The sequence below is a fragment of the Pristiophorus japonicus genome, chromosome 13 (genome assembly GCF_044704955.1).
Source record: "Pristiophorus japonicus isolate sPriJap1 chromosome 13, sPriJap1.hap1, whole genome shotgun sequence".
NCBI classification, from domain to species: Eukaryota; Metazoa; Chordata; class Chondrichthyes; family Pristiophoridae; genus Pristiophorus; species Pristiophorus japonicus.
The window spans coordinates 119290005-119309400 of NC_091989.1; the positions used below are offsets into that span (position 1 = coordinate 119290005).

General features: G+C 43.6%; 1 protein-coding gene across 1 annotated transcript; it reads left to right on the plus strand.

The window, feature by feature from the left end:
- The first annotated feature begins 9846 nt into the window (after positions 1 to 9846).
- On the plus strand, positions 9847 to 18759 carry LOC139278180 (chymotrypsinogen B-like). Its single transcript, XM_070896832.1, has 4 exons — positions 9847 to 9909; positions 14909 to 15089; positions 16543 to 16682; positions 18598 to 18759. Exons 1-4 carry the CDS (start codon positions 9847 to 9849, stop codon positions 18757 to 18759), a joined length of 546 nt encoding a protein of 181 aa, XP_070752933.1.
- The last annotated feature ends 637 nt before the right edge of the window (positions 18760 to 19396 follow it).

The following is a 19396-nucleotide window of genomic DNA, read 5'->3' on the forward strand; positions in this document are numbered from 1 at the left end:
TCCAATGAGCGTACTATGCTTAAACAAAGGGGACTACAGTGGGATGAGGGCAGAGTTGGCCAAAGTAGTCTGGAAACACAGACTAAACGGTGGCACAATTGAGGAACAGTGGAGGACTTTTAAGGAGCTCTTTCATAGTGCTCAACAAAAATATATTCCAGTGAAAAAGAAGGGCGGTAAGAGAAGGGATAACCAGCCGTGGATAACCAAGGAAATAAAGGAGAGTATCAAATTAAAAACCAATGCGCATAAGGTGGCCAAGGTTAGTGGGAAACTAGCAGATTGGGAAAATTTTAAACGACAGCAAAGAATGACTAAGAAAGCAATAAAGAAAGGAAAGATAGATTACGAAAGTAAACTTGCTCAAAACATAAAAACAGATAGTAAAAGCTTTTACCGATATATAAAACGGAAGAGAGTGACTAAAGTAAATGCTGGTCCCTTAGAAGATGAGAAAGGGGATTTAATAAGGGGAAATGTGGAAATGGCTGAGAACTTAAACAATTATTTTGCTTCGGTCTTCACAGTGGAAGACACAAAAACCATGGCAAAAATTGCTGGTCACAGGAATGTGGGAAGGGAGGACCTTGAGATAATCACTATCACTAGGGGGGTAGTGCTGGACAGGCTAATGGGACTCAAGGTAGACAAGTCCCCTGGTCCTGATGAAATGCATCCCAGGGTATTAAAAGAGATGGCGGAAGTTATAGCAGATGCATTCGTTATAATCTACCAAAATTCTCTGGACTCTAGGGAGGTACCAGCAGATTGGAAAGCAGCTAATGTAACGCCTCTGTTTAAAAAAGGGGGCATACAAAAGGCAGGTAACTATAGGCCAGTTAGTTTAACATCTGTAGTGGGGAAAATGCTTGAAGCTATTATTAAGGAAGAAATAGCGGGACATCTAGATAGGAATAGTGCAATCAAGTAGACGCAACATGGATTCATGAAGGGGAAATCATGTTTAACTAATTTACTGGAATTCTTTGAGGATATAACGAGCATGGTGGATAGAGGTGTACCGATGGATGTGGTGTATTTAGATTTCCAAAAGGCATTCGATAAGGTGCCACACAAAAGGTTACTGCAGAAGATAAAGGTACGTGGAGTCGGAGAAAATGTATTAGCATGGATAGAGAATTGGCTAGCTAACTGAAAGCAGAGAGTCGGGATAAATGGGTCCTTTTCGGGTTGGAAATCGGTGGTTAGTGGTGTGCCACAGGGATCGGTGCTGGGACCACAACTGTTTACAATATACATAGATGACCTGGAAGAGGGGACACAGTGTAGTGTAACAAAATTTGCAGATGACACAAAAATTAGTGGGAAAGCGGGTTGTGTAGAGGACACAGAGAGGCTGCAAAGAGATTTAGATAGGTTAAGCGAATGGGCTAAGGTTTGGCAGATGAAATACAATGTTGGAAAATGTGAGGTCATCCACCTTGGGAAAAAAAACAGTAAAAGGGAATATTATTTGAATGGGGAGAAATTACAACATGCTGCGGTGCAGAGGGACCTGGGGGTCCTTGTGCATGAATCCCAAAAAGTTAGTTTGCAGGTGCAGCAGGTAATCAGGAAGGTGAATGGAATGTTGGCCTTCATTGCGAGAGGGATGGAGTACAAAAGCAGGGAGGTCCTGCTGCAACTGTATAGGGTATTGGTGAGGCCACATCTGGAGTACTGCGTGCAGTTTTGGTCACCTTTCTTAAAGAAGGATATACTAGCTTTGGAGGGTAGTACAGAGGCGATTTACTAGGCTGATTCCGGAGATGAGGGGGTTACCTTATGATGATAGATTGAGTAGACTGGGTCTTTACTCGTTGGAGTTCAGAAGGATGAGGGGTGATCTTATAGAAACATTTAAAATAATGAAAGGGATAGACAGGATCGAGGCAGAGAGGTTGTTTCCACTGGTCGGGGAGACTAGAACTAAGGGGCACAGCCTCAAAATACGGGGGAGTCAATTTAAAACCGAGTTGAGAAGGAATTTCTTCTCCCAGAGGGTTGTGAATCTGTGGAATTCTCTGCCCAAGGAAGCAGTTGAGGCTAGCTCATTGAATGTATTCAAATCACAGATAGATAGATTTTTAAGCAATAAGGGAATTAAGGGTTACGGGGAGCGGGCGGGTAAGTGGAGCTGAGTCCACGGCCAGATCAGCCGTGATCTTGTTGAATGGCGGAGCAGGCTCGAGGGGCTAGATGGCCTACTCCTGTTCCTAATTCTTATGTTCTTATGTTCTTATGTACTGCCATCGTCGCTGGCTCCACCACAGTCCACTGGGGATCTCATGGTGTCACAGCAGGCCACCAATCTGTGGTCCAGCAGACTGGTGGGGATGCTGAGGTGCTGCCCCAGGGGAGTGGCACTGGATCAGTGGAGCAGGAACCTGCTGTCCTCTCTCAGGATGACAGCATTCCTGATTCCACCACTGCCAATCCACCATTGCACTTGTCGCTGCCTGTCATCTAGCCAGCCCAGACTGCCACCGCCCAGCCTCAGGTGGTGCAGTCTACCGCCGGGCCTTCCAGGCCCTGAGCTGGTCGAGGGCATTCTGCAAGGCCATCTGTAGTCTGTGGCATCGACACTCAGCAGCCTTTCACCAGCCGTGCTGCAACCACTGGGGGGACACTATGTAGCAGCAGTAGATTAGGAAAAGGCACTGTAAAGAAGGGAAGTAAGGGTTTGCACAAGGGTGATTAGTTAATATTGTTGTTTTACATATGTGGTTGCTGAATTTGGATAAATGTATTAATGCAATGTGGCAGATTTGGTGGTGCGTCTCATTTCAGCTTTGGGGTGTGATATGGAATGAGAAATTGATGGGGACGTGCTGAGCAACCGGGAAGTGGCCTCGAATTCACTGGAACTAAAGTTTGATGAGGCGGTCATGGATCGGCCTTCCACAAGGCCGATTGAATGGCTGCCTCCTCCCTCACTGCGGTTCATCCTCTTGTACCTCCTTCTCCTCCTCCTCCTCCTCCTTGTCCTCATCCTCATCCCCCTCTTCCTCCTCCTGAGGTGGTGGAGCTATGCTTGGTGGCAATGGCTGCGCCCTCATGATGCCCAAGTTGTGCAGCATGCAGCAGACAATGACGAAAAGGGACACCTGCTCAGCAGAGTACTGGAAGGCTCGTCCCGAGTGGTCACGGCAGCAGAACCATTGCTTCAGCACTCCTGATGGCCTGCTCAATGATGTTCTTGGTCACAGCATGGCTCTTATTATACGAGTACTGGGTAGGAGTGTTGGGGTTGCAGAGGAGAGTCATGAGCCAGGTGGAGAGCCGGTAGCCCTTGTCGCTGACCAGCCAGCCACCAGCTTGATGCAGTGGCTGGAAGAGCGCTGGCACACTGGTCTGGCGCAGGATGAAGGCATCGTGGCTGCTGCCAGGATAGTGGGCATTGACAGTGAGGATTCGCTGTGTGTGGTCACACACCAACTGCACATTCAGTGAGTGGTAGCCTTTGTGGTCACGGAATATCTCAGGTTACGCGGTGCCTGCAAAGTGACGTGGGTGCAGTCAATGGTATCCTGCATCATGGGGAAGCCCGCTATCCTGAAAAAGCCACATGCTGCTCGTGTTGCTTCTCTCTGGTGTTGGGGAAGGAAATGTATTCTCTTCTCCTTCAGTAGAGTGCATCTGTGACCTCGTGGATACAGCAATGCATGGTGAACTGCGATATGTTAGCTATGTCTCTTATTGCACATTGGAAGGATCTGCTGGCGTAGAAATTGAGGGCAATGGTGACCTTGCCTGCCACTGAGAGAGCCGTGCCCGCCCTGGTCTGAGGCTGGAGGTCTGGTTGCAGGAGGTGGCAGGGCTCTGTGACCACAACCTTAATGAAGCGCAGCCTTCTAAGACCCTGTTTCTCAGTGAAAGTGATGTAGGAGAACTGCTGCTGGAATACCTTGGGAGGGTAATGCCTTCTGTTGAAAGCCCTGTTGGTCCTCCTCCTTCTGGCCACATTTTGCATTCTTTCTCTCTGCCTCTGATGCCTCCAACGTTGATGCTGGAGGGCGAGGTCCAGTGCCAGTACAGCCCCCATTAACGTATGGAAATGTTGCACTTTTAAATCTCACCTAAATGATACTGAATAATTTTTATGAGGCAGAAGATTCCTGAAAGTGAAAAATGCTGAAATTGCTCAAAACGGCTGTTTGCCAATGTCAAACTGACAAGGCAACATTCTTTGCCAACTACAAATAAAGCAGATGTTGATGCCTTTAAATACTGATCTGACAGCGGCCATCCGACTGTATACAGCCTCCTCTTCCTGCTGTTGTTGACGGCAGGTGCTCTGGCAGGGGGCGAGAGAGAATTTCTGATCCGGGATGGTAACGGGCGCTGCGCACCGGAAGACGTCACGATCAATGGGACACTAGTGACCGAGATGGCAGGGAAGTTCACGGGCATCATTGAATTCGCCGCGCCCGGTCGGGAACTCATTTGCGCCCCGTTATCGCCCCCAAGAGGTGCTAACGGGAGGTGCAAAGGAGGCCAATTTCTCCCCCAAGAGTCTTCATAAGCGCATCAACAATAGCAATACGTTATGTGCATTGATGGGAAGCTAACATACTGGCTCTTACTGAATCTGATGTATGGATGACTTTAATATATCACCGAATAAGTTAGAGACAAGTTACAACAAAGATACCTTTATAATCACAAGTACAAGGGCCAACGTTTCCTGCGAAACCTTGTTAGTATTGCATGCCACAATAGTTGGGCAATCTCCTTTAATCCACCATATGGTGGGAGAAGGGAGAGGTCATAAAATCCTTTCATGGTTTTAAATTACAAATCGACTTGTTTTCTATCAAAGTGCCACTGTTTTATGTCACAGATCAGCAACGCAGGTGCCAGTGCTTATGTTGACAGATATTGATCCAATGGAGAGCTCTGGTATTTGCACCTGTTGCCTTTCACTCTCACTCAGCAGAGATAAGTCAGGAATCTATAAAAGCCGTGTGCTTCAACAAGAAAAACAAAAAAGACCGAGAATGATGGCTCCTTTCTGTCTTCTAGCAAGCTTTGCCTTTTTGGGTGCTGCTTGTGGTATGTTCTATAGTAAACACGAATATCGCTTTCCATTGAGCGCCTTACAATTTGTTTATCTTATGCGTACTCATGAATATCTATCTGTTCAACATTTTTACATAGGTTGTGGTGTCCCAACTATCACTCCTGTTGTGTCAGGCCATGCAAGAATTGTAAATGGCAAGGTGGCCGTTTCAGGATCCTGGCCCTGGCAGACATCCATACAGGTATGTCTAAACTACATTGATTGTAACTGGAACACTGGAGAAAGGCTTCTCAGCTGTCCCGTAGTAAGGCATGAACACGCCCCAACCTTCCTGCACCAGTGCTGTCTTGTAGGCTGTCCTTAAGGACCAACACGAACAGTCACACTTACCAGAGGTGCTGAAGGTACAGGGGCTCAACATCTCGGGGTTCTCCTCTCCGTCTGCTATAACTTCGACGGAAACTCCGGAGAGATGGCCCTTTATGCTGATCTTCCACCATAGTTACGGCAGACGGTTCGGAGAAGCGCTGCTGGTGAAAATGTTTTATACGTTAAAACTCTGTTCATATATCAAACCATAGGATAACTGGCACTGACTGCCTCGAACATGATCATGTGCAATGCTGGTGCTGTGTAACCTGCTCCCCCTATAAAGAATAATACGCATTAAATGCAGAGCCGTGTGTCAGATTCTACAAGTACCCGAGATCACGGCCGATGAATGATTACAGCCTTCACAACACAAACCGGGTACCAGCCAGATCATCTTAAACACAATGGGACAGATGCCGTCCAGGCGTAAAACCGATGTTGCGGATTAGCCACCCGTTATAGAAACCACCCGATTTTCATTTCCGGGCAGTAAGTTTGAAAATCTTCCCCGTTGTTTAAAGTAAATTCTTCCTGCTCTTTATCAGACAAGAGGCTGATGTAGCCCTAAATATAAGGCCCCACCTTCATACTGTTCCTGTAATTAGGGCCTGGGAGCCAGATACACTTAACAATGCAATTCAATCATACCTGCAGCTCACCTGAAACTTGGCCACTATCACCACACATGCACCATTTGTGTCACAGTGACATGGAACAGCTCCAGTACATTCAGTTTGCATCACCACAATGTCCTCAGTTTCCCAGGTGCTACATTACCAAAGAAAAATGGAACATAGATATCTAGGAAAGGAAAGCATTTCATCCTAGAATTCAGGCTGGACTTTTCCTCTTCGGGGGGGCGGGGGGGGGGGGGGAGTTGATGTCCTTTCAATCCTTCTTTGCTACCTTGTAATTTACTCTCTTGAAGTGACTACACTTCAAAGTACAGGTTGAACCTCCCTTATCCAGACTTTCTTATCTGGCACCACTCCTCGTCTGGCACCATTCCCGGCCACTGGGTGGTGCATGAACAAATTGAAGTCCTTCCTCGCTGCCAGCTCCCGCAATCGCTGGCCTAACCCTGCGATCCACCACCCACTCCCACGATCTCTCTGCCGCACTCCCAGCCCCAAGCCAGCCAGCCCCGATATCACCTTGCTCAATTTAACGTGACCTCCTCTCGACCAGCAAGATCCCTTATCCGGCACAGGCCAGGTCCTGAGGGTGCCGGATAAGAAAGGTTCAACCTGTACTTCATTGGCTGTAAAGCTCTTTGAGACATCCTGAGGTCATGAAACATGATAAATAAATCCAAGTTCTTATTTTTCTTTCTGTGCTGATTCCAGCTAGTGTAAGCAGCCCTGCATCCATGCCCCATTCCCCATTCAAACCAGCTATCCAGGCAAGTCTCGTGAACTCAGTTTCGGGTCCACGAATTTGATCTGAATTTCATGTCAATACTGGGATGACTTTGGTCGCAGGTTAATGGAGTAATAATAGCATGCGTGGCCTTGTTGTTCAGGGAGCTGTTTCTGGAAAGCCAGCTGCTTGCTGAAACATTGTTCGTTGTTGTGTTTCAGGATCGGACTAACAGGCATTTCTGTGGAGCATCTCTGATTAACTCAGAATGGGTCATCACTGCTGCTCAATGCGGTGTCAGGTAATCCTAGTGATATCCTGAATTAGGAATTGTATAGAGAATAGTAGATACTAGAGCGTAAATTACAAGGCAGTAAAGGAGGATTGAAAGGATATCAAAAATCCCGAGTGACATTCTAGCCTGAATCCTTGGATGAAATTATTTCCTTTAATCGTTAATATCCATATTCATTTGTTTTCATTCATTTGATCCGAAGTGACACACATCTCTCCATCCCCTTTGCCACTATCTTGCCATATTATACTGCCACCAGAATTGCTAGTAGAAGATGCTTTCCCAAAGTTTTCAGGTAAAAGAGAATCATTTTAGCAAAGAGCATATCTGACAAAGTTACAGATGCCGCACGGAGATCAGCGGGGTTATTAGAAAAAGTGAACACAAATTAATAAAGAACACAGAAGGAGGAGCCAATCTGATATTTGTTGTGCGAGGAAGTCCGAAGATTACAGCTTCAGTTCTGGACAGCTCTGAGGAGGAGAAAGAGAGCAGGGGGATCACCTATCGTACACAGATAGTTGTAGGGTCACAAATATAAGTTGGAAGTTAAAGAAAGACAAAGATGACCGAGTAGCCAAACAACCTTCCATCCATCCCTCTTGGTTCTGAATTAACATGGATTTGCAGAAACCGGATTGTAGCTTCCTGTAGTGGTTCATGACTTAGAGAAATCATTAAAAGAACAGCTAAAACCAGAAGAGATTTATTTATTTATTATTCATTCACAGCCCATTTATTGCCCATTTCTAGTTGCCCTTGAGAAAGTGGTGAGCCACCTTCTTGAACTGCTGCAGTCCAGGTGGCGAAGGTACTCCCACAGTGCTATTAGGTAGGGAGTTCCAGGATTTTGACCCAGCAACGATGCAGGAACGGCAATATACTTTCAAATCAGGATGGCGTGTGACTTGGAGGGTAATTTGGAGGTGGTGGTGTTCCATATGCCTGCTGCCCTTGTCCTGCTAGGTGGTGGAGGGCAGGAGTCTGGGAGATGCTGTAGAAGAAGCATAGTGACAAAGTAGCTGCCGCCTTCTAGAACTGGAAGGGTAAGAGAACCTGGTAACATTTTCTGTTGCTTGTTTTGTTTCAGAGCACATGACCATCGGGTAATCCTCGGGGCATCCAACAGAAAGTCAAAAACAGAGGAAACTCAAGCCATTGAAATCAGCATGGTATGTAGGAGCTCTGAGAATGTTTCTCTAACTGTGAGAACAAGGTCACAAAAAGACCCTCACGTAAGATCACAAGATAAACAACAGATGACCCAGGCTGTTGTGGAGTATTTAAATATAACACTCGACACAAGTCTGTATATGGAGAAGAGAGTTGTTTATTTTCACTCAATCGATCAAGGGAGAAACAGCTCACACCAGTCCTGCAACTGGATACAATCCCCCACAGAACAATCGTCAGGTCACTGTCTTTCTACAGTCAAAATACATACAAAATCATTAAGTTCCACGCGGAAGCTTTCCATTGGTTGTTTCCCTGACGCGTCACAAATGTTCGTCGACCTATTACGATTACATTGGTTAATACAATTATACTGACAGAAAGTTGTGTTGCATCCCCCTGTACACCCTTTATCTGATTAGTTACGTGCCACATCATTTTCATGCCTGTGAACTCTTCCCCCTCCTGGCCGATCTGCCCTCAACCAGCTGGGATGTTCTCAATCCTCCTTTTTTTCCCGTTATCTCCTACCACTCCATGTGACCTAGCCTTGGAGTTTATTTTTCATTGAATAATGTCTCTGCAATAAGCTGATTTATCTTCCTGAGAGTTCTAGTTCAACAGTTTCCCCTGTGTTTCGCAGCATGTGTCTTTTCGTTTTTTTTTACATTCAGAATTGTTTGTGATTTTAACTTTACTTAATTAGATTCCCTCTGATTAATTAGGTTCCTTCTGATTAATTTTTTTCCTCTACAATCCCCCATTTGGTCAGATGGTATCCCAAATACTCACCATGACTAATAATTCACCTTGTCTGATTCTCATGTACTCTGCCCCGGTCTCGGTGATAAGGTGATAGGTTGGGAGCACCTGCAAATCATATCAGGTATTCATTCTGCAACAATTTGACCTGATCCCTAGCTTGTAGCTTTGCTTGGGTATATCTCTTCTGTCTTTTGCACTTGTTACATAACATCACCAACCAACTCAAGGCTATTGCTATCTGTACTGCCACTAGGGTATGTGAAAGAATCCTTATCCACGGATGTATTTCAATGTTCATCTCAAGTACCAAGGCAGGTTTTTCAGGTTATCCTTTATTTCACTGTCCAGTTCTTTGCCTTTAACCTTTAGCTCATAATATCTTTTAATGTTATTTCTTAATGGTCCTTTGAGTTCAGTTAAATCTTCAAGTAACAGGGTAATTGGTGGTGCTTGCTCTTCCATATAATCATCAATATTTTGCTTAATCTCATTGCTTATATTTAATGTTATTGTCTTCCTGGCTCTTATGTGCTCTTCCCACCACCACCGATACTCTGGGAATAAAGCAAAAGTTAGGCATTGTAATGTTACAAGTCAAGCCTCCATAATCATAAGTTCCCAGGCTAGTTACCACACAATATTCCCCTTGTCCTTGATAGGCGTAATGTGTGGGTTCGGTTCGGGCAGGGCTTATTCCAATGACACATCCTTCTGTAATATTGTCAAACCCGCAGCTATCCTTGCTCCCGTCTCCCATTGGGTGAGGGCATATAGTTAGGCTTCCTTCTCTCCGGCACCCAGATAAAGATATTCCCCTTATCTTTCCATTCTTTTTGATCGTATACTGGTCCATCGGGTAATGGCGGATGTACTCTTCCCCTCGTATTATCCCTATGATATCAACTTCATATTGAGGATACAGGTATGAGACTTGGTTTATTACGGGGATCACTAGTATTATCCTTACCATAGGGGTTTGTTTCCCCTTACATCCTCTTGTAACCACATACACCTTAGTCATTCCTTTCAGGCTGCAGGCCTCTAATGGCCCAGTGTGCTGTGCCATTTCTTTCAACTGGGTGCTATTTATCCAATCTGGAACGTGCCCGGTTTGTATCTGATCCATATTATGTCTCACTTGACCAATCATCCATCCCCCATAGGCATGACATGTGTCTCTTTTCCTGTCCTCGGCATCGTCCTCTCGTTCCTGCTTATTTAGCTCGTTAATTATTCGTGCATGGCCTTCCAATATAGATATACCCTCTAGCAGTATTTTGGATGTTTTATATTCTAACTCTGAAGATTCTATCCTTATCCCAGCCTGTTTCCTCATTAGGACCTTCATCGTTCCCCTCAAACTATCTACTTCTGCTCCAGTTATTATGTCATTCACTATAGATCTCCTCTGACTTCCTCCTTTGTGTCTCTGCTGCTTGTGATACTCCCTTGCTCCTGATGCGTCACTAGCTAGTCTCAGGATTTTATCTAGCAACCGTGTGTACAACGCTTTAGTCTTGGGGCTACATTTTTCTGGCAGGTATAGGTCTATTAAATGTATAATCACAGGTAACATTTCATGCTGCACATTGTCAAATAACAACATTCCCTCCGATCTCATCACCAACCCGCCGGTTGGACCTTCAGTAAGGGGTCAAGTAATTGGTGGTAGTGTTGTTGGTCCTGGGGTCGTGACCATAGGTTTTTGCCAAAAAATCATCACTGCTGGACCTGAACACTTTCTCTCTTCCTGGCATATGACCCATTCTGTCTCTTTTAACGAGGATGGCTCGAAGACCGTTTCCCTCTCTGGGTCCAGACAATGTACTATTACTTCTGTTCCAGGTTTAACTACCACGCGCTTTCCCGAGGTTAACTCCCCTGGTTTACAATATTCAGTTAACATTTTGTTACCCACTTATCTTGTGGCATCAAGATAAACGCTCCTGACACTCGGATGCCATCCCCTAGGGGCTGCTTTACGTAGTGGCTGTACCCTCTGGTGTGGGTATATGCTTCTGGGCCCCTAGGGGCAGCCTTGTAGCTTGTCCTTGTAGAATCATAAGGGCGGTGGTGATCACGTTAATATACATTCTGTTGATAAAACACATCCTGGATATTCCAGGATTTTAGTTAGATTCTTACCATTTCTACTTCTACTGGATCATTTGCACCATTTCTCCGGACATGTGACCTTTCCCAGATCCATTTCATTATGGCAAGTACCCCTAGTATTGCAAATATTAATCCTAGTCCCCTGAAAAGCCCATCTATCAATGCATCCCTCCACTCTTTATACTCTAAAGTGTATTTTAAGGAGTAGATTACCGGAAGTATCTTAGGTTCCGCCATCAGCCGTACCCTTATATTCTTTCAGCTGGGACCAATATTTCCATCGGCCTCATATTTACACACGCACATGTGTTACCACTGATTAATACTTCATATGGTCCGCTCCATCGGGGGGCGAATCCAGGTTTTCCTGGCAATTCTCTAACCATTACCTTCGCTCCAACCTCCGGCACTACCGCCGGGGGTTTTGTCCCTTTATCTTTATCCCTTTGTCTATCTCTTACTTCCTGCCACATCTCTTTCTGCTGCTTACTCAATTCCATCACATACTTCCTGATTCTATCTCGTAATGGTCCTAATTCTGCCTCTCCTGTAACTATCCCCTCGAGTAACTTCATTGCTCATCCAGTCATTAGCTCATAGGGGGTTAATCCTGTCATTCGATTTGGTGTGGCGCGTAACCTCATTCTGGCTAGGATTGTCCGGTTTCCTGTATTTCAAAAACAAGTGATAGTTTATAAATGATCTTAACATACAAATGCTCGCAATTCAAGTTCTCGCAATTAATTTCCAAGGTTACTTCCATATCTTATTTCGTCTCCCCCAAACGGAATTTCTGTCTCTCTGAGAAAATGACATTTTTAGATTGTTTCCAAACTTTTTAGTATTTTTTTTTCTAAACTGTAGTATTATTTATTTTAAAAAGGTTTCCAAACCCAAGATTTTCCAATGCAACCAAAATGTTTATCAAGGAGAATCACCTAAAATATCTCAAAATCCCAATTCAAATACTGTACTGCCAATCTTTTATTTAAATCTCTTTTACTGAGCTAGAAGCTTTCACGTCATTTAACATAAGATTCTACACAAAGGAAAACGAGGGCGATGCTTCCCCCAGCCTATAGCCTCGAAAAGTAAGTGAGCGTGTTGAAATTTTTTGAAAAACGAGACCACACATTTTTTTTTAAAAACTGTAATCCAATTAAAACGTCCAAATTTCTCAGCACAAGTGCTGAAGCTTCTGTGTCGGTTCTACTTTCTCTTTTTTTTTTAATATATATTTTTTTTTAATATATTTTTTTTTAAGCAAGGCTGAAGTTTTTATTTTTTGTTAAACAAACCCATCCTTCGTGCATTTCATTGCTTCGTAAATCATAATCAAAATAAATCCGCACCTGCGTTTCTAACTTAAAATGTAATTCAATTCTAGGTTCGCACTTTCTTAAAACTTCCCACATCTAGGACAACACTACAAAGGGTTAAAAACTTTCAGCTCTCCGTCTGAAAAAGTGGGTGGAGCTAAAACAAACACACACATGTATCATTTTTCTTTTAAATGACAGGCTTTCAGACAAATGAAAAATTTATTAACTCCCACCTCAAATATTCCGCAGTCAAGAAAACTTTCACACAAGCACTTCCATTTAAAGACAGATATTCACACCAACTTTCCATTCAACAATGCTTATTTTCTCTTTTTTTAAATTATTTTTTTCAGCAACTTATTTTCTGGTTCCCTTGTTTTTCTTCGTCCGTCTCGTCCCGTCCCAACCGTCCATTGGGCGTCATTCTCAAACTACTCACTTCTACTCTTAACCTCCGTAATTGTAGGCACTGACTTATTACCATTAATCCTGCTTTGGCTGTTTTCTTATTTTTCTGTTTCTCCCACCATAATTTCTGTTTGGCCGGCTCTATTTTAGGATCCCTCCCATCACTTAACATTGTCATTATTAATCGGTTTCACTGTATCAGATATCTCTTGTTCCTTTGCTTGGTTTCCCTTAAACCCAGAGTCTACAGCCCCACCGATATTTTCCTATTGATTTAAACTGTATTCTTAGATACTGATTGGGATTGTAGGCTCTAGGGAGGACAATGTTACCTTATAATCTCATGTTTGGGCATGTCTACCCCTTCACCGGATTCTGTGAACTGTCTCCAAGCCCTTGGACACCTCTAACATCTGGCTGGACTAACAATACTGATTGCCTCCCTAATCTGGTCCTCAAATGTAGAGTTTGCAACCACTATCAGTTTCTCACCTAGACTTATATAGTGATGGATATACAACACATTTAAATTACCCCCAAGTCTTTTCACAGATTCAGGTACCCTGGGCAACTGCCACGTTTCGTAACAGCTTACATCAGATTATGAGTGGTAGTTTAAATATACTCACTCGTGATGGTCTGTAATACGCCTGTCTGCCTTTCGCCTGTTACTACCCTGCTCGCAGTGCCAACTGTTGTGGAGTATTTAAATATAATACTCGACACGAGTCTGTATATGGAGAAAAGAATTGTTTATTTTCATTCGATCGATCAAGGGAGAAATGGCTCACACCAGTCCCGCACTGGATACAGCCCTCACCGCTCTCATAGAACAATAGTCAGGTTACCGTCTTTATAGAGTCAAAATACATACAAAATCATCAAGTTCCGCGCGGAAGCTTTCCATTTGATGTTTCCCTGACGCATCACAAATTTTCATCTACCTACTATGATTACATTGGTTAATACAATTATACTGACAGAAAGTTTTGTTGCATCCCCCTGTGCACCCTTTATCTGATTAGTTACGTGCCACATCATTTTCATGCCTGTGAACTCTTCCCCCTCCTGGCCGATCTGCCCTCAACCAGCTGGGATGCTCTCAATCCTCCTTTGTTTCCAGTTATCTCCTACCACTCCATGTGACCTAGCCTTGGAGTTTATTTTTCATTGAATAATTTCTCCAACCTAGCCCAACTGTCTGTTTTTTCTGTGCTAAGCTGATTTATCTTCCTGAGAGTTCTAGTTCAACAGTTTCCCTGTGTTTCACAGCATGTGTCTTTCTGTTTTTTTTAACATTCAGTCTTGCTTGTGATTTTAACTTTACTTAATTAGGTTCCTTCGGATTAATTTCTTTCCTCTACACAGGCCATTCATCCCATCTTTGCTCATCCATAAGGAACAAACCTACAGTTCCCTCATCGCAGCAACCAGTCCTTCCTAAAAAGAATCCCATGGTCCTTGCCTCCACTAGCCTGATACAAGGCTGGTAAAGAGCTGATTATTTTTCTGACTGTTGACAGCACAGCACATAAAAACTAACTTGGACACAAGATAAGTTAGCATAAATCCTCATCATATACATTTGTATTTGTAGAATTCAGTCATGAAGATCATAAAACATAAAGATGAATATAAGAACAATAAAACTATTTCACCCATCAAAGCTCCCAGTGTTCTTCCATTATAGCATCTAGTTCTGAACATCGCTAAATGTTTGTCTCCACTATCGTACCTTACAGATTATTCCAAACATCAATAGTTTCAAATATATATTATCATTTCCTTGTGTGTACAAGAGTGATATAAACACAGATTGTATACTTATACAGATATGGTATGAATAAGTGGTAAACAGTAAAATGAAAAAGTATAAAATGACAAGTATGTTTGTTCTTGAATTGATGTGTTGAAATATTTGCATAAAACAAATGTGTTCGTGTGGAGTTCCTTTGTCACTGTTTTAATGGAGACATTTAGTTGCTGCTTCTGTTAAAACAGCAGATATTCGCTTAATGTCAAGGACTTTGTTTCTGGATTTCTGAATGAAACTGTTGATGTTCATTACTTTTACAGGTAATCACTCACCCAGATTACAGCCCAGGAACTCTAAACAATGATGTTGCATTGTTGAAGCTGGCGAGTCCAGCTAAACTGACTGACCGTGTGATCCCAGTGTGCCTCCCTACAGCAACAGACGACTTCTCAGCAGGAATGCTCTGTGTAACAACCGGCTGGGGTTTAACAAATCCCAAAGGTACAGTTCATGAAAGGAGATTGAAAGTGTGCCCTTACAAAAATCCTAATTGTGCTGACTTTTTAAAAAACTCTGATTCAAGCCAATTTAGTGACAGCTTTTTAGAGTCACTTGTAGAATTTATTTCTGTTCTTCTCGGGATGTGGGTGACATTGGCAATTATTTATTGCACTGAGGGCATCAAACGCTAACCATATAGTGTTGGACTGGAGTCACATGTATGCCAGATCAGGTAGGGATGGCAGGTTTCCTTTCCTGAAGGACAGCCAGCTTTATTTCATGACAATGTGGTCAGCAGCTTTCATGGTCATTTTCTGGTACCAGGTTTAGTGAGATCAATTTCACAATGTAAATGACAATTTCCATTAAACCTGAGATATAAAACATCTTCAGAAAATACTTTTATGTGTAGACACCTAATACAATTAAATATTTGTTGTATTTAAATATTCTTAAATCTCATTTACTGTATATTCGTGCCATAAATTATTTTACGTCTACATAGTGGCTGAGCCGGTTAAGGCAGTGAATGGCTGAGCCGGTTAAGGCAGTGAATGGCTGAGCCATTTAGGGCAGTGAATGGCTGAGCTGGTTAAAGCAGTAAGTGGCTGAGCAGTTAAAGCAGTGAATGGCTGAGCTGGTTAAAGCAGTGAGTGGCTGAGCTGGTTAAAGCAGTGAGTGGCTGAGCCAGTTAAAGCAGTGAATGGCTAAGCCGGTTAAGGCAGTGAGTGGCTGAGCCGGTTAAGGCAGTAAATGGCTGAGCTGGTTAAAGCAGTGAGTGGCTGAGCCAGTTAAAGCAGTGAATGGCTGAGCCGGTTAAGGCAGTGAATGGCTGAGCCATTTAGGGCAGTGAATGGCTAAGCCGGTTAAGGCAGTGAGTGGCTGAGCCGGTTAAAGCAGTGAATGGCTGAGCTGGTTAAAGCAGTGAGTGGCTCAGCCGGTTAAAGCAGTGAGTGGCTCAGCCAGTTAGGGCAGTGAATAGCTGAGCTGGTTAAAGCAGTGAATGGCTGAGCCGGTTAAAGCAGTGAGTGGCTCAGCCAGTTAGGGCAGTGAGTGGCTGAGCAACATAGACCAAGATGATCCCAGGTTTGAAGCACAGTCTGTGCTAAATTAGCTGCTTTCAACCAGATCAGCGGTCAAGGCATCAATATTGGCCTCAGCACCCCTGTGTTTGGAGAGGAAAACCAGAAAGTGTTCATGCCTTGATCGCTAACTAGCAGCCTCTGTTAGAAGCATACTTGTTTGTGATGCCCTCTGCAGCGAAATAGCCTGCCTTGGCTCACACGTGGAGAACACCCAGTTTAGTGACGTACTGGACGGTGATCGTTGCCCATCAAACCATATCTCAGCATGGAACGAATGACTTCTAGAGACAGGAGAATTGCAAGAAAATTGGCAGTAAAAAGGGTTAAAAAATGCTTCAAATGATGCTTTATTTTTTTCTGTTTTTCAGGACTTTTACTACCAATGAAACTGCATCAGGCAACACTCCCTATTGTTTCAAATGCAGACTGTCAACAGTACTGGGGCACTGCACAAATAGTCTCTGAATTCATGATTTGTGCTGGAGGAACTGGAGCAACTTCCTGCTTGGTACAGTTGAAATATCACCACTTCTAATGGTTTGATCACCAACCCGTGTTTACCTGACAGAACAAGAGTAGAAACTAGGACTGCCATCTTTTTGTGGTAGGATTTTGGGTTGAGTTCTGATGTTTGTTTTGTCGCTGAAGAAAGCCTCCATAACAATAATCAATAAGGTCAACACAAGCCGAAAGAGTAGACTTTTGAGAAAGTAGACCTTGGGTGTTTGGTTTTTATTTCAGCTATTTCCAGAGAGCCCAGTGTCTATCCAAAACTGGACATGTGCCAACTCTAGTAGAAACTAAGTTCCATTACTCCAAGGCTCTCTACAGGCATGACTTGTCATCCGCAAGACTCCTGTTTTACCCTTGCTGTAATAGTAATATTGTAATAAGAGTAAAAGGCTGAAGGAAGGTCAGTTTTACTCACCTCTTTCCCTTCCAACATTTTTTTTTAAAGTAAGCCTTCAGTACTAGGACCACTGCTCCTTTTGAGGCCACAATTTCAAAATTTGCAGATGACACAAAACTTGGAAGTGTAGTAAACAGTGAAGAAGCTAGTAATAGACTTCAAGAGGGCATAGGCAGGCTGGTGGCATGGATGGACACATGGCAAACTAAATTCAACACTCAAGTGTGAAGTGATAGATTTTATAGGAAGCATGAGGAGAGACAAGACAAGCTAAAAGGGGGTGCAAGAACAGAGAGACCTGGGGTTGTTGTGCACAAATCTTTGGAGGTGGCAGGAATGGTTATCAAAGCAGTTAATAAAGCAAATGGACCTTGGGCTTTATTAATAGAGGCATAGAGTTTAAAAGCCAGGAAGTTATGATAAACCTATATAAAACACTAGTTCAGCCTCAGCTGGAGTATTGTGTCCAATTCTGGCCATTTGGCCCCTCAAGCCTGTTTCGCCATTGAATAAGATCATGGCTGATTTGATTCTGGGCTCAGCTCCACTTCTTTGCTGCTCCCCATAACCCTTCACTCCCTTATCATTCAAAAATCTGTCTATCTCCACCTTAAATATATTCAATGACCCAGCCTCCACAGCTCTCTGGGGCAGAGAATTCCACGGATTTACGACCCTCAGAGAAGAAATTCTTCCTCATCTCAGTTCTAAATGGGCGACCCCTTATTCTGAAACTATGCTCCCTCGCTCTAGATTCCCTCATGAGTGGAAACCTTTTTACACAATGAGTGGTTAGGATTTGGATTGCACTGCCTGGTAGGGTAGTGAAAACAGATTCAATAGTAGTATTCAAAAGGGAATTGGATAAATACTTGAAGGAGAAAAAATTGCAGAGATATGAGAGAAGAGCCAGTGAGTAGGAATAACTAGATTGCTTTTTGAAAGGGCCGGGGCAGACTCAGTGGGCTGAATGGCCTCCTTCTGTGCTGTACTATTCTATGATTCCTTAGATCCCAGTGCAACATTACATTTCTAATTAGGGAAGAAGGCAAGTGGATGTGGGGAAGAGTAGGCTGGTTTCTCCCAGGTCAATGATTCTCTTACCAATTTCTGGGAGATTTATGAGGGCAACATACATTGGCCTAATACTTGACTGCCTTCCCTCCTCCACCCGAGCAGAAGCAGCTCAGTTCCTCTCTGCATCTTCCCCAACCGAGATAAGAAACTCACCAAATTGGCAACAACATTTCCTACCACTTTATAGAGACCTATGGTACCAGATGGTACATGTTCTTCTGAGGATGAAGTTGAGGTTCACTGTTGGGGCAAAGTAGAGGGAGCTTTACTCTGCTTCAGGCCATGATGTACATTACCCGGTGTGCTTAATACTAATACCAGGTAACAAAAGTAATTCTATTCCCAACACTGACATCCCTCACCCTGATCAGCATAAAGATTCGCAGAAAAAAAAGTGGAAAGATGTGAATAATGCATTTTTTTTTTTTATTTGCAGGGTGACTCTGGTAATCCTCTTGTCTGTCAGAAGAACAGTGCTTGGTACCTGGTTGGCATTGTTTCTTGGGGAAGTGAATCATGCGACTTAAATATTCCAACAGTCTATGCTCGTGTGACCAAAGCTCAGCCTTGGATTGATCAGATGATAGCAACTAACTGATTGTGTGTAAGATGACGTAAACTGAATTCTGCTAATCTGACTGCACTACAGATTCCCTTTTTCAAAGTTGTTCTGGATGTTCAATTAAGAGAGCAGAGATCTACAGAACATATATGTATAATATTTAATAAAGAATATAAACCAATGGAACTTGTTGTAATCCATATAAAAAGGAGTTTTATTACATAGTATTAACAGCACAGAAATAGGCCATTTGGCCCAATAGGTCATGAGAACATAAGAAATAGGACCAGGAGTAGGCCATAAGGCCCCTCGAGCCTGCCCTGCTATTCAGTAAGATCATGGCTGATCATCGACCTCAACTCCACTTTCCCACCCGATCTCCATTTCCATTGATTGCCCTAGAGTCCAAGGGCCCGAAATTCAGTACCACTAGAAAGCTGGTGCTCCCCCACCTTTTTGTGGCCATTAGCACCAACATTTTTCGTGGCTGGGCCACCCCATTTTCAGCTCCAAAAGTGAACAAATGGGTTCCAGTGCTAATGAACCCTTCCAAAGTGGAGTTTTCAGCAACTTGGCTGTCTTAATTGAGCATTATCACCACTGAGAAATTCAGCATGAAGGTAAGGGTTTCTAACGAGCCAGCTGCTCCCTGGCCTTTTAAAGGCCTGGGTTT